Source organism: Podarcis gaigeae (assembly GCF_964106915.1).
Source record: "Podarcis gaigeae genome assembly, chromosome: 14".
NCBI lineage: Eukaryota > Metazoa > Chordata > Lepidosauria > Squamata > Lacertidae > Podarcis > Podarcis gaigeae.
Window position 1 is genome coordinate 47,122,967 of NC_139690.1, and position 16,315 is coordinate 47,139,281.

Below are 16,315 nucleotides of genomic sequence, written 5' to 3' on the forward strand. Positions count from 1 at the left end.
GCTCTGTCTCCTGCTTGTCCCCCAACCCTTTCTGTTCCTGGTGATTACGGATTCAAACTAGGAGAGTTTGTCCATGGCCTTGACACTGCGACAGCTGATGTCAGAGCTCCTGATGCGGGGGAAAATAATGGTCTCAACTCTTTGGCTCTCTACTCTATGCGGCCTAGGACGCACGTACCTACGGGGACCGCCTCTCCTGGTATGCCCTGCGAAGGACCTTAACGTCCACAAATGACAACATTTTGGAGGTCACAAGTCGCAAGGTGGTTAGATTGGTCTCAACTAGGGCCAGGGCCTTTTCAGTACTGGCCCCAACTTGGTGGAACGCTCTGTCACAAGAGACCAGGGCCCTGCAGGAATTGACATCTTTCTGCAGGGCCCGCAAGACAGAGCTGTTCCGCCTGGCCCTTGGTTTGGACTCAGTCTGACCCTTATGTTTCCCTCCCCTTATGGTCCTGATTTATCAGCTACTTTTAAAATGAGGCTGCATTTTAAATTGCATTTTAACCTGTATTTTAAATTGGATTTTTCTTTCTTTCCCCCTATTATGTTTTTACTGTGATTTTATTGGTGTTAGCCACCCAGAGCCCAGCTCTGGCCGGAGAGGGTGGGGTATAAATAAAAATTATTATTATTATTATTATTATTATTATTATTATTATTATTAATTACTCTTGCCAGCCTATCATCAATCACCTCTTTTCTTGGCTCTCTCTCCCAGGTGGTATTCCGGAAAGCTGTCCAGGCAAGCAGCTGAGGACGTTCTCTTGAAACGTAATTTCCAGGGAGCTTTCCTTATCCGGGAAAGTGAGAGCAGCCCAGGGGATTTCTCCATCTCAGTGAAGTAAGTCAAATCCTGAGGTGCGGCAGATAACAGGCTTTTTGTGTGTGGTTTGGAAGCTGCCTGTTTTGTTTGTCTTTTCTTGTTCTCAGTAGTTATGTAGTGTGTGTGTTCCCCCGCCCCATTGATTTAAATTTTTTCTATTGTAACATTTATACCACTGCCCACCTTGAGCCCCAAAAGCTGCCAGGGTAGCTTACAAAGCCTCTTCCGCCCTGCAGAGGAGGTGGGATTGCGGGCTTTACGGCCCCACCATGTGTGCAGAGCTGCAGCCCAGCCCCTGCACGATTGGGGAATCCCCGACCGCATCATCCCCTGATTAGCTAATCAGCTGGCTGTGTGGGCGTGGCCTGCCCAATTTAAACGCAGGCACAGCGGGGATCTCCCTCTTTTGCTGCCTGCCAGCTCTTCCTGCTTTTCCCACCCTCCCGCCCTTTAAGGTTTTCATTCCTTGACCTTGCTATGGACCTTGGTTGGTCGCCCTTGAGGGGCCTGGTAGGAATTTTTCCACTCGGCAAATTGGCACCAGCCACTTGGTTTTTGCTTACCTCGTAGCAAATCGTCACAACTTCCTTGGTATTGGCGGTTAGGCATTGGTATTGCTCTGTAGATGGAAGAGGGGAGTAACGCCATCACCTGCCCCGCATATTGAAGGGGAGTCCGATAAAGGATTCCGGGGGGTGTGGCGCTGTCCAAAGCCTGGGGAGGTGAGGGCCTAAGGCACGCCCCCTATCAGTGACCCCAGGCGAGTTCCTAGTTGATGTGCATCAGCAGGGCTCCCCCTACTGGTGGTTAACCCTTCCCGGACTTCAAGCGGACAGGCTGAAGTCGGATATAGTCGGTGAGGACCAATGCCTAAGCCAATACCGCTCATCACCTGTAACCAATAAAGTTGTGGCCTTTTTTAGCCTATTAACCTTAATAATTGTGTCATGTGTCTTTATTTCCACTGGACAGGAACTCGCCACTCAAAAATCAGTACTAATACGGCTCACAATCTGAAACAGACACGGCACACAAGGAAAAATGTGTGGGTGGGAGGAGGGGAAAGCAAGCTCAAACTCAGGCTACGGTTCTTAAAAGTTACAGCTGATGTCAGGAGTGGTTCTGGTTGTCTTAAAGAGCAATCCCTTCTCCATAGCATTTCATCCCTCCCTTCCACCACCCCAGATCAGATCCAGGACATTATCCACCTCAGGGAGGCAAGAGAAGTCCTGCCGCACACTGGCTCCCTCAAACAGATGACTTGCTGACCATATGCTGCCTTGGGAGAGCTTTTCCCGAAAAAGAACTCATGCATCATCCAAATAAATAAATGCAAATATGCAAAAACGGCACCAATATAGAAAATGTGCATTGGCTGTTGCAGATGAGGGTCCTGAGCATGCAGAACCAGAGTCCAGCAACGGCAGAAATGCCTGTGAAAATAAAGGGGAGGACATCATGTGCCCCTAATATTCTTTCTCCAGTTGTGGTCTAAACCACTGAGCCTCTTGGGCTTGCCCATCAGAAGGTCGGCAGTTCGAATCCCTGCGACGGGGTGAGCTCCTGTTGCTCGGTCCCAGCTCCTGCCAACCTAGCAGTTCAAAAGCATGTCTAAGTGCAAGTGGATAAATAGGTACCACTCCAGCGGGAAGGTAAACGGCATTTCCGTGTGCTGCTCTGGTTTCGCCAGAAGTGGCTTAGTCATGCTGGCCACATGACCCGGAAAAACTGTCTGCGGAAAACGCTGGCTCCCTCGGCCTGTAAAGCAAGGTGAGCGCCGCAACCCCAGAGTCGTCCGTGACTGAACTTAACTATCAGGGGTCCTTTACCTTTACCTTTTTTTAGCTTGTCATAGAATCCTAGAATCGTAGAATCGGAAGGGTTCCCAGAGGCCATCTAGTCCAACCCCGTGCAATCCATGTCAGACAGCTTTCCAACCCCTGCTTAAAAAAAACTCCAAGGAAGGGGAGTCCACAAACTCCCGAGGGAGACCATTCCATTCTCAAACAGCTCTTACCATCAGAAAGTTTACTCAGAACCTCCTTTCTTGTAACTTGAAGCCATGGGTTCGAGTCCAGAGCAGGAAAAAGCAACCTTCCTCCATCCTCTGTATGATAGCCCTTTATAGATATATAGGCTCTCTCCTCTCCTCTTTTCCAGCCTTAAACATACCCAGCTCTCTCAACTGTTCCTCTTAAGGCAGGCATAGGCAAATTCGGCCCTCCAGCTGTTTTGGGACTACAACTCCCATCATCCCTAGCTAACAGGACCAGTGGTCAGGGATGATGGGAGTTGTAGTCCCAAAACATCTGGAGGGCCAAGTTTGCCTATGCTTGCCTTAAGGCTTGGCTTCCAGAACCTTGTTGTGTAGAGTGAGAGTTGTCCGTATCTGAGAGCACCAGAGGGCGCTCTCAATGCACCACAAATAATCCAAGCGGCTTTTTCCAATGATAAGCTGTATCTCTTGGCTGCCTTAAGGTTCGTGCAAATCATCTGGACGGCCGAACTGTTCCCAAACACCTGCTGATCTTTTCTAGAGCTAAATTTAGTTGCCTCCTTTCTGCCATCCTGGGTGGTCCTTTGTGGGGTGTGGAGGGCATTTCGCATAATGCTGGACTATGCCCCTGCAGGGATGGAGCCACAGGAACACCAAGGGCTCAACCACGCTTAATTATTCTAGGCACAGATCCACACTTTCCTGGTCCATGTCTGAGTGCTTTCATTTTCCCTCTGCTACTTTCCCAGGGAAAATCCACGCTTCAATGGCAGTTTGGGTTTTCTACGGAATTGTTTTCAGCAGCAGAGGGTGGGTTTTCATGGGGAAAGTGCCAGGGAGGGGCACTTGGACACAGACCTAGAAAACCAAGAGCAAAGGTAAGCGTGGACTCTTCTTGCAGTTCAGTAAGGAACGCAGGTGGCGCTGTGGGTTAAACCACAGAGCCTAGGACTTGCTGATCAGAAGGTTGGCGGTTCGAATCCCTGCGAAGGGGTAAGCTCCCGTTGCTTGGTCCCAGCTCCTGCCAACCTAGCAGTTCAAAAGCACGTCGAAGTGCAAGTAGATAAGTAGGTACTGCTCCAGCGGGAAGGTAAATGGCATTTCCGTGCGCTGCTCTGGTTCACCAGAAGCAGCTTAGTCATGCTGGCCACATGACCCGGAAGCTGTACACCGGCTCCCTCGGCCAGTAAAGCTAGATGAGCACCACAACCCCAGAGTCGTCCACGACTGGACTTAATGGTCAGGGGTCTCTTTACCTCTTTACCTAAGATGGAGATGCACTATAAAGTGTGGGATAAACAATGAATCAATGGGGAGACATATAACCTCTGTGCAAGCAAATCCGGATGGATGTTGAAAGAAATTGTTCGGTAGCACCTTAGAGACCAACTAAGTTTGTTCTGGGTATAAGCCTTTGTGTGCATGCACACTTCTTCAGATACACTGAAACAGAAGTCACCAAACCCTTATATATAGTGGGAGGGTGGGGTGGGTGGGGTTTTTCTCAGGAGGGTAGTAGGAGATGGGTATGATAAACCTGCTAACGACTGTTAATGACTGCAATTAGTCCTACAGGAAAAAGCAAGGGATAGTATGTAGATGACCAAAAACAGCTTTAGCCTGTGTAATGAGACAAGAATCCATTATCTTTATTCAGACCAGGTCTCTGAATGGATGGATGCTGTTATTGTATAAACTTCTCACAAACAAATTGGGGTGAATGCTCAATAAAGAAGGGACAGAATTAATTGCAACCTCTGCCTAAGCTTTGTGCAACCGGTTCAGGATAAATGCTCAATATGCGGAACATGTGGAGAAGCCCAAAGTCTCTTCCTCTCTTAGCCTTAGTCAGTGACTTTCTCCTGGTGTCTTCTTCTTCTTCTTTGGCGATCACTCGTAGCCGAGTAAGATTGTCTTCCATAAACACAGTTTTAACAATGAGTCCGTAAGTGACTGTGGAGGCCAATTCTGGATCCACATGTCCTTCCACAGTGGGGGCATTGGTTTCCAGGCAGGATTTGATCACGGCGTAGATTTGCCAAGCTTGCCTTCCTCCTTGCACGTTTCTCCCTTGTGTCCTGAGTTCGAGTGTCTTCAAAGCCCATGACACCTTTGGTAAAAGCTGTTCTCCAACTGGAGCGTTCGCAGGCCAGTGTTTCCCAGTTGTCAGTGTTTATTCTACATTTTTTTAGATTTGCCTTGAGACAGTCTTTAAACCTCTTTTGTTGACCACCAGCATTACGCTTTCCATTTTTAAGTTTGGAATAGAGCAGTTGCTTTGGAAGACGATAATCAGGCATCTGTAAAGCTTTGTCGTTTGGCATGCAGGCGTTGGCAACAAGGAACACAGGAAGAATACTTTAGATACCCTGCACGCAGTGCTTTTTTCCCTGGGTGTACTCAAGGATGCACAGAACCAGCGCCTTTTCTTTCCAAATGTTAAAAGCGTGGCACCTTCTATAACAACTTCAGGGGGAGCAACGGCAACATTTTCTTTTTCTTTTAAAAGCACTGGATATATGTATGGTGTTGCGGATTTAAAGAGGGGAGGGAATCTCCCTGAACCCTAGAAATTAACAAATGCCAGGGTTTTGATCAATTGGGATATGGATTAAAGAGCAGAACTGTGCCAAACAGGGAATTCTTGGGCTGGCTTATGCAAACCAGCCTGGCTGGCTGGCTGAAGAGTTAGCAAGACAAAAGGTGTTGACGGGCCATTGGGGAGTGTGATGTTCCCAGGGTGATGTGGCTGTATGTTTGAGGGGAGAGGGAAAGGGTTTCTGGGAAGAAGAAGCAGGAAGAAGGGGCAGAGATCCATCTTTGTAGGAAGCTGGCTGCAGGCTGCTCCCTCCATGCAGGTGTAAATAGGTCTCCTGCTAAATGCAAGGTGGTTCTTTTAAAATGAGATTCGGAAGTAACACAAAACACAAGTGAGTGAGTAGATTAAAGGTTTTATTCCAAATAAATAATAATAATAATAATAATAATAATAATAATAATAATAATAATTTATTATTTATTATTTATACCCTGCCCATCTAGCTGGGTTTCCCCAGACACTCTGGGCAGCCTCTAACAGAATATTAAAATACAATAACCTATTAAACATTAAAAGCTTCCCTAATCAGGGCTGCCTTCAGATGTCTTCTAAAAGTCTGGTAGTTGTTGTTCTCTTTGACATCTGATGGGAAGGAATTCCACAGGGCGGGCGCCACCACCGAGAAGGCCCTCTGCCTGGTTCCCTGTCACTTGGCTTCTCACAGCGAGGGAACCGCCAGAAGGCCCTCAGCACTGGACCTCATACCAAACAAGCACTTCAATCTGCCACTTGGAAGCCTGCAAGAAGCAGAGAAGTGATTCCCCCAGGTAGCCTCAGTTTGCACGGCCCCATGGCCGATCAGTCCATGCAGGAGCTTCTCAAAAATTCTGCCCACAACCATCCGATTTATAGCTAACTAGCCTGTGTGGCTTGCCCGACTGGCTATGTGCAGATCATTCATTGGCCACCCCCTCACAATGCCTCACTTTCTCGAACATCAAAGAAGGTACTCAGAGAAGGTACGCATTACTATCACTTCCTCCCAAATGACTAGGACAGGCATCCCCAAACTCGGCCCTCCAGAAGTTTTGAGACTACAACTCCCATTATCCCTAGCTGGCAGGACCAGTGGTCAGGGATGATCATAGAATCATAGAATCATAGAGTTGGAAGAGACCACAAGGGCCATCGAGTCCAACCCCCTGCCAAGCAGGAAACACCATCAGAGCACTCCTGACATATGGTTGTCAAGCCTCTGCTTAAAGACCTCCAAAGAAGGAGACTCCACCACACTCCTTGGCAGCAAATTCCACTGTCGAATAGCTCTTACTGTCAGGAAGTTCTTCTTAATGTTTAGGTGGAATCTTCTTTCTTGTAGTTTGGATCCATTGCTCCGTGTCCGCTTCTCTGGAGCAGCAGAAAACAACCTTTCTCCCTCCTCTATGTGACATCCTTTTATATATTTGAGCATGGCTATCATATCACCCCTTAACCTCCTCTTCTCCAGGCTAAACATGCCCAGCTCCCTTAGCCGTTCCTCATAAGGCATCGTTTCCAGGCCTTTGACCATTTTGGTTGCCCTCCTCTGGACACGTTCCAGTTTGTCAGTGTCCTTCTTGAACTGTGGTGCCCAGAACTGGACACAGTACTCCAGGTGAGGTCTAACCAGAGCAGAATACAGTGGTACTATTACTTCCCTTGATCTAGATGCTATACTCCTATTGATGCAGCCCAGAATTGCATTGGCTTTTTTAGCTGCCGCGTCACACTGTTGGCTCATGTCAAGTTTGTGGTCAACCAAGACTCCTAGATCCTTTTCACATGTACTGCTCTCAAGCCAGGTGTCACCCATCTTGTATTTGTGCCTCTCATTTTTTTTGCCCAAGTGCAATACTTTACATTTCTCCCTGTTAAAATTCATCCTGTTTGTTTGGGCCCAGTTCTCTAATCTGTCAAGGTCATTTTGAAGTGTGATCCTGTCCTCTGGGGTGTTAGCCACCCCTCCCAGTTTGGTGTCATCTGCAAATTTGATCAGGATGCCCTTGAGTCCATCATCCAAGTCGTTAATAAAGATGTTGAATAAGACCGGGCCCAAGACAGAACCCTGTGGCACCCCACTAGTCACTCTTCTCCAGGATGAAGAGGAACCATTGATGAGCACCCTTTGGGTTTGGTCAGTCAGCCAGTTACAAATCCACTGAGTGGTAGCATAGTCAAGACCGCATTTTACCAGCTTCTTTACAAGAATATCATGGGGCACCTTGTCAAATGCCTTGCTGAAATCAAGGTAGGCTACATCCACTGCGTTCCCTTCATCTACCAGGCTTGTAATTCTGTCAAAAAACGAGATCAGGTTCGTCTGACATGACTTATTTTTCAGAAATCCATGCTGACTATTGGTGATCACAGTATTCATTTCTAGGTGCTCACAGACTGTTTGCTTAATGATCTGCTCCAGAATCTTCCCTGGTATTGATGTCAGACTGACTGGGCGGTAATTATTTGGGTCCTCTCTTTTCCCCTTTTTGAAAATAGGGACAACATTTGCCCTCCTCCAGTCTGCCGGGACTTCGCCTGTTCTCCAGGAATTCTCAAAGATGACTGCCAGTGGTTCTGAGATCACATCTGCCAGTTCTTTTAATACTCTTGGATGCAGTTCATCTGGCCCTGGAGACTTGAATACATCTAAACTAGCCAAGTATTCTTGTACTATCTCCTTAGTTATTCTGGGCTGTGTTTCCTCTGCTGAATCATTTGCTCCAAATTCTTCAGGTTGGGCATTGTTTTCTTTATCGGAGAAGACTGAGGCAAAGAAGGCATTGAGGAGTTCAGCCCTTTCTGTGTCCCCTGTTTGCATTTCACCATCTTCTCCTCTGAGTGACCCCACTGTTTCTTTGTTCTTCCTTTTGCTACAAACATACCCATAGAAGCCTTTTTTGTTGCTTTTAACCTCTCTAGCAAGCCTGAATTCATTCTGTGCTTTAGCTTTTCTGACTTTGTGTCTACACGTGCTGGCTATTTGTTTGAATTCCTCTTTGGTGGTTTCCCCCCTTTTCCATTTTTTGTACACATCCTTTTTTAATCTTAACTCAGTTAAAAGTTCTTTAGATAGCCACCCTGGCTTCTTTAGGCACCTTCCATGTTTCCATCTCATTGGTATTGCCTGAAGTTGTGCTTTTACTATTTCCATCTTAACAAACTCCCAGCCATCATGAACTCCCTTTCCTTTTAGTATTACTGGCCATGGGATCTCACCCAGCACTTCCCTAAGTTTTATGAAGTCGGCTTTCTTAAAGTCAAGAAATTGAGTCCTGGTATGCTTGGCTGCTCCTTTCCGCTGTATAGTAAACTTCAGAAGAGCATGATCACTCACGCCTAATGATCCTTCCACTTCTACCCCACTAACCAGGTCATCAACATTGGTTAGGACCAGATCTAAAATGGCTGTTGTTGCTTCTTCCACTTTCTGGACAATGAAGTTGTCTGCAAGGCCAGTGAGGAATCTGTTTGACTTTATGCTCTTGGCTGAGTTTGACATCCAACAAATATCCGGGTAATTGAAGTCCCCAAACATCTGGAGGGCCGAGTTTGGGGGTGCCTGGACTAGTTCATTAGAGACTGCCGTTCTCATGCCATCAAAGAACTTAATCAAGAGACAGGGAGAGGGAAGGAACAGAGGCAGGAAGGGTAACCATGTCAGATCACTAACTTTTCGATACATATTTGTCTTCCGGATGCATTTCCCATACAATCGGTGAACAAACCATATTTCTTAAAGCCACAACAGTCTCCGCCATTTCTTCCATTCTCCAAAGGGACACAGATCCTGGGTGGGTGCCTGGGACCCCGTGGGCTCTTGCCAGCCCTTGGCAGAGAGAGGGGCAGGCACCAGGTTTTTGTGACAGTACAGTGGTACCTCAGGTTAAGTACTTAATTTGTTCCGGAGGTCCATTCTTAACCTGAAACTGTTCTTAACCTGAAGCACCACTTTAGCTAATGGGGCTCCTGCTGCTGCCGTGCTGCCGGAGCACGATTTCTGTTCTTATCCTGAAGCAAAGTTCTTAACCTGAAGCATTATTATTTCTGGGTTAGTGGAGTCTGTAACCTGAAGCGTATGTAACCCGAGGTACCATTGTATGTCATAGGGTGCTTAAAAAACCCCAATGCACATAGTATTGTCTACATCAGCTGTCAGTGGCTCTCCAAGATTTCAGACAGGGAATCTTCTCCATCCCTACTTGGCAATGCCAGTGGGATTTGAACTCGGGACCTGCTTGCAAGGCAGCTGTTCTACCACTGAGCCACAGCCCTTTGATGATGTTGTCATCCCTGCTGAGAGATAATTTGGGTTTTTAAAAAACCAATTGCATTTGAGAGGAAAAACCTCTCTCCCTCCGCTCTCTGTTGCTTTCCAGCTCCTTTGCCCATTTCTCCGACTTAGCAGCACCTTCACAACTTTCCCTCGCACATCCCGAGCAAGTGACTGACACGGCCAAGAAGCGTGTCCGGTAAAACCACTCCAGTCATTCCAGGATGCAGAAACAACACCAGCCGCTGCCACCCCCCACAAAAGGTAATAGGCTTCTGGCATTCCTGCAAACGTGATTGATGGAATTTAGCTTCCAGCCTTGGGGGGCAGGTGCATTCACATTGAATGCATTCCTTGCATGGTCAGTAATGGAGAGATTGTGGAAGAACTGTTGTTATGAGTCTGATGGCTTCTTGTTTGACCTAGGAAATACTTTCCTGAATATATATATATATATATATATATATATATATATATATGCTTTCGTAGATTTTCACGGGTACAGGAATGCAGGTTTTGGTGTCCTCGGGTGTCTTCCCGTGTAAAAGTTGGGGTGTCTAGGCGACGTTTCGACGAGGTCTCACTCGTCATCTTCAGGCTGGTGCTTTCGGCTTCTTGTTACTGGAACAGAGCGGGATCTCAATGTTTGAGTTCCTATAAATACTGTAGAGGGGGTGTGGTGTCTAGCCTCCAATGTTCTGGGCAGAGAGGAAGTTCCCAGGCTAGTGTGCCTTTTCTTCTTTTGTTCCTTAATTATCATGGAAGCCATCGAGATAGAGAAACACCCTCACAACATGAACAAGCGTGACGACACATCCCGCTTGCCAGACATCTGGAAATTAGCCCTCCCCACAAAAACTGACACCAGATCCAGAGGCACACAGAACGCCAACACCAATCAACCACACCAGACCCAAACCCAGACCCTCTCCACAGATGAATTACTGACACCATCCAGTAGCCAATCCATGGTGGCACCTCCGGATGCTGCACCCCCCTGCAATCCCTACACAGATCTGGCTGACACAAGCCACAAAACCACAGCTCGCCCCTATACACGAAGCCAAGCCAAAGCACAACTAAGTGCAATACAGCCATCTTCTCAGGAAAACTCTTCACAAAGTTCAAGAGGTCAAGACACAAAGACTTTAGCAACTAATCCACACCTAATGACCCACCTAAGTGGTACTCAGGATATCACTCAAGAAATCACTCAAGGTATCTCTCAAGTAATTAAGGAACAAAAGAAGAAAAGGCACACTAGCCTGGGAACTTCCTCTCTGCCCAGAACATTGGAGGCTAGACACCACACCCCCTCTACAGTATTTATAGGAACTCAAACATTGAGATCCCGCTCTGTTCCAGTAACAAGAAGCCGAAAGCACAAGCCTGAAGATGACGAGTGAGACCTCGTCGAAACGTCGCCTAGACACCCCAACTTTTACACGGGAAGACACCCGAGGACACCAAAACCTGCATATATATATATATATATATATATATTCTGTTTTACAATTTAGAATATTCATTTTTTTTTAAATAATATTTATTCAAATTTTCAAGATACAAAAACATTTAAAGCATAAACAAACAAAAACAGAAAAAGGCAAAAGAAAAAAAAAGAGAGAAAAGTATACAAGATTCAAGATAACTTCATTTCATTATCTTGTGTCTTAGACCTCCTCATACCTCCCTTTTTTGTATTCCAATTTAATCATTGTTTCAGCAAATTCTTCCCATATTTATATAAAAAAAGAATAATTTATCTTAACAATCTATTTCAAATTTATCAATATTACCTTTAACTTTACCTTTACTTTCAGAACCATATACCTTTAAATTTAAACTTTAAATTATATTTATACTTATTATCTTCAAAGCGTTCTACTAAAGCCAATTATTTCCTTTCTGCCACAGTCTATTATTTCACAAATGTTACTCAGAAATAGCCAAATATATAAAAGAAAGTTCTCTTCTAGTTTTGTCCATCGTCCCTTTCTTCCTGGTTTCGGGTTGCGTCTGTCCTTTCTTCCCTTTAATCTTAATTTTCAGTCCGGTGTTCTAATGTCTGAGGCTCTCAAGTCACTTCCATGCCACCTCTGCGGATTTTCTTGCTCCTGGTTGTGATACGACGCTTTCTTGTCCCTTGTTGAAGTCTTTCGTACTTTCTTCCCCTTCTCCTTGGAGAGTGGATCTCTGGGAAGTTCCATACAGTCATAGTAGAATATTCATTTAAATACCCTTAAAATATCATTGACTTACCTTCTTCTCTTTCCATGGTTCATTTTACATACCATGAATCCCTGCATATTTTACATAAACCAAACCATTCAGTATTCCATTATTGCATCCATCAAAACTTGTTTACACTGTTGAATTTATCTTAATGCTGCCAACACTTTCAAGTGTACACAATTCCCCCCCCCCCATATTCAATAAACAGTTTCCAGTCTTCTCTAAACGTATGTTCTTCCCATTCTCTTATTCTATATGTTACACGCAAGCTGCGCATATTCCATCAGCTTAAGTTGTCATTCTTCTTTAGTTGGGACCTCCCTCGCTTTCAGTTTTGGGGCTAATGAAACACGGGCCGCAGTATTGACATACATTAATAACCTTTCCTGATAATTTCTTTAGCCACAAACCCTTAGCAATGCCCCTATAGCCACAACCTTTCTAAGATTAACCAACAAAATCAATTTTCCCTCAATGCATATGAAATATACTCAGTCGAGTGTGAATTTCATGCTCTTTATTCAGCTCGTAGTAGCAATGAATGAAACTTTCCCCAAAAAATCTAGCTATATATACATTATTTACACAATGGGCCCCGCGTGATTGGCTAATTCCGGGCTGCTCCAGTAGGCCAATCAGGTTGTGGATTCACTTCCTCCAGATGCCTGATTGGCTGCTCCTGCAGGCCAATCAGGTCGCTGATTCACTCCCACCTGGAGCTGGATTGGGTGGCTCCGGCGGACCAATCAGACTGCTGCATTCTGGATCTTATTGTTCTAGGATTCAGCTCAGTACATAACAGCATATATTATGGCTTCAATACCAAGCCAGCTCCCCCTCTCCACTTTGCTTAGCACGCAGCCTGATGGAGAGCGCTTCTGGACACAAAATTATAGTGGTGCCTGGCTCTTGCATTTCCACATGTGAGGAGCCACCACTGAAAAGGCCCTTTGCGGGGGGGAAAGCCCAGTCTGAAAATTTGCTGAGAATCGTAGAGTTGGAAGGGACCCCAACTCTTCATCATCTCTGCTGTCGTGGTGCTCGATTCCTGGCCGTCTTTGCTCCACCTCTGGTGCAAGGTCAGTTGGAGGGCAGGACCTGTTACTTGACTTCCCAAGCCCATGCCCGGCTAACCTGGGGCTGCTCAGCGATCCTGCCCGGACAGCTTTGGCGCCACCACACGCAGCAGTTCAGCACTCCCAACATGATGTTCCTTTGCTGAAGAACATGCCCGGGAGGGAGGGCATGGCTGGGCAAAGACTAGTCCGCGTTCAAGTTCAAACTGATATCCCAGCAGGCACGGAGGGCAAGAGGGAGGCAACAACCTGGGCATGCCAACCTCTCAGCCAGCTTTCCATGCCAAGGGCAACACACACTGCAGAGCGGGCCCAAGGAGCCAACAGCCAAGGGAGGCAAGGAGGGAATGAAGTCATCGTTCTCTCTGCCAATCCCTCCTCCTCCATCTCCTCCTCCTCCTCTCCTCTCCTCCTTCTTTTGAGGACGGGCCGTAGCTCACGGGCATAGAGTCCGTTTGACATGCCAAAGTTCCCAGGTTCAATCTCCAGTGGTTTCTCCAAGTAGGACTGGGAGAGACTGGGAAGCCACTGGCAGTCTGTGTAGACCACACTGAGATAGACCAATGGTCTGGCTTGAGATAAGGCAAGTTTCTGTGTTCCTGCGTCTTTTTTTTTTTTAAATAATATTTATTAAGTTTTCAACAGAAAAGAAGTTACAAAACAGTAAACAAAATACACAAAAGATACAAAAACCAAAAACAGCATAAAAAGAAAAAAGAAGAAAAAATACGCACAATTAAGAAAAAAAAAGAATATAAAAATCCCTCATTCTAGTATCATATCATTTACTTATTTTCATGACTTCCTCACACCTCCCATTTTTGTATTCCATTTAAAAATTTGTTCAGCAAATCCATACCCTCTTTGTTTATCCTTATTTATCCTCACCTATTATAACTTCAAATTTTCGTCTAATATCAATCCATTCTTACACATTCTTATTGCCAAATTACTAGAACCACTTCATTTCATTCCAACGTCATTAACATTCAATAATTCAATAATTTTGCAGTGTTTCTGTAGATAGATTTTGAATTTCTTCCAGTCTTCTTCCACCAACTCTTCTCCCTGGTCGCGGATTCTGCCAGTCATTTCCACCAACTCCATGTAGTCCATTACTTGCATCTGCCATTCTTCCATCTGTGTTCCTGCGTCTTTAGAGTGTCTGTCTTGCCTCCAGGAGCAATCTCCAGCACCTCATAGAATCATAGCATTGTAGAGTTGGAAGGGTTCCTGGGGGTCATCTAGTCCAACCCCCTGGAATGCAGGAAACTCAGCTAAAGCATCCATGGCAGACGGCCCTCCAACCTCTGCTTAAAAATCCCGGAGGGAGACCATTCACTGCCAAACAGCTCATCCTGTCAGAAAGTTATTCCTGATGTTGAGTTAGAATCTCCTTTCTTAGAACTTGAAGCTGTTGGTTCGAGTCAGATTGGAGCAGGAGAAAACAAGCTTGCTCCATCTTGATGGAGATATTGAGATATTGGACGTTTGAAACCCTGGAGATCCTCTGCCAGTCCGCAGAGACAATACGATACAATACAATACAATAATCTTTATTGTCATTGTCCCAAACAGAACAACAAAATTGAAAACATCTACATAAGACATTCAAAAACCAACAAGCCTTCTATCCCAGCCTGGTTAGCCCCCTAAAAACTCTGATACCCCATAATAAAATACAATATACAGTACTCCCATAGAGACTACCTTACACTGTGTTTAAAACCAAAATCGCATTTGGATAGAAACTGTTTCTCAGGCAGCTAGTCCTAGTCTTTATAACCCTGTACCTTCTTCCAGAAGGCGGAAGTTGAAAGAGATCATTTCCGGGGTGTGCGCTATCCTGCGCTATCTCTGCAGCTTTCTTATGGCACCTGGAAGCATAGATTTGATCCAAGGTGGGAAGAGTGCACCCAATTATTCTCTCCGCAATCTTTACAACCCTGAACAGCATTGTTTTTTCCCTGACCGTACAGCTCCCAAACCACACACACAGACCTTAAGTTTATATACTCTCAACAGTATAATGGTAAAATGCCATCAACACGTCCTTCGAGAGATTATTTTTCCAGAGGATTCTCAGAAAACATAACCTCTGCTGTGCTCTCTTCATCAGGAGCTAGATGGCTCAGTCCAACACAGGCAGCTTCCTATGTCCCTATATTTTGCCACAGCAGCTGTCATATCTGCAAAATATTGGGAGAGCGGGGTATGCAAAGCCTCTGGCCTTTGGTTGAAACAGTTCAATTCCTAGAGGGATCAAATTTCCAGCAAACAACAAATGCAATCCAATAGAAGACAATCCCAACTTTGGCTGGCTCTACACTATGGTTGCCAGATGTCCACGGTTCCCAGGTACAGTCCCCAGATTTGCAAATCTGTCCCCGGGAAACGTGGCAGCGGCAGCTTCAGCATCCCAGAGGCAGCCTGGTAGTGCAGCTGGCTCTGGCTGGCTTCAGGAGCTGCTCGCTGCTGTGGCGCCCGCCATTTTTCCTCGCTGGAAGTTCCCATATGAAGTATCTTGCGTGCAACACATCATATGGGGACTTCCGGTGATGAAAAATGGCGGGCAACACAGCAGCAAGCAGCTCCTGAAGCCAGCCAGAGCCAACTGTGTTACCAGGCTGGCTCCGGGCTGCTAACTGCCACTGCCGCCACCACTGCCAAAGGGGAACCAGGGACGTCCAGCGGTACAGATCTCCTGCCCCCTTTGTTCCCTCTTTGTTCTGACCAATCGGGGGAGGCTTGGGAGTTGCGGCCGGCTGGTCATTGCCCAGTTTTTTTAAAAACTGCGCATTTATGTTTCACAGGGTGCAAAAAAGGGCTTCAGGAGCTGCTCGCTTTGCACCTTTCTACAATAAGCATGTGTGCTTGGGCCCAGGGTCTTTTGCCTCACCGTCCCCACTGCTGACTCCCTGTTGCTACTCAGCTTCAAAAAAAAAAAAAAAGGGTCCCCAGATTCATTGAAAAAAATCTGATAACCATACTCTACACACAAAGCAGAATGAGGCAGAGGGATAGAATGAGCCACATCAGAAGACAGCTGCCGAATCATGTCTAATAATTCCTACAAGAAAAATGCTAGTAGAAGAGTTTGAAGAGTTTGGATTTGATATCCCGCCTTTCACTCCCTTTAAGGAGTCTCAAAGCGGCTAACATTCTGCTTTCTCTTCCTCCCCCAAGACAAACACTCTGTGAGGTGAGTGGGGCTGAAAGACTTCAGAGAAGTGTGACTAGCCCAAGGTCACCCAGCAGCTGCATGTGGAGGAGCAGGGAAGCGAACCCGGTTCACCAGATTACGAGACTACCGCTTTTAACCACTACACCACAC

At 46.0% G+C, this 16,315-nt stretch overlaps 2 protein-coding genes across 4 annotated transcripts in view; both read left to right on the top strand.

Moving 5' to 3' along the window:
- Positions 1 to 16,315, top strand: part of SHMT1 (serine hydroxymethyltransferase 1) — a 343,621-nt gene that overhangs the window by 143,914 nt on the left and 183,392 nt on the right. The window lies entirely within an intron of this gene.
- Positions 1 to 16,315, top strand: part of GRAP (GRB2 related adaptor protein) — a 37,748-nt gene that overhangs the window by 10,824 nt on the left and 10,609 nt on the right. For all 3 annotated transcript variants that reach the window (XM_083711857.1, XM_083711859.1, XM_083711858.1), the window contains exon 3: positions 722 to 844. In XM_083711857.1, coding sequence (XP_083567983.1) covers positions 722 to 844 — 123 coding nt within the window. The remainder of the gene's footprint in view (positions 1 to 721; positions 845 to 16,315) is intronic.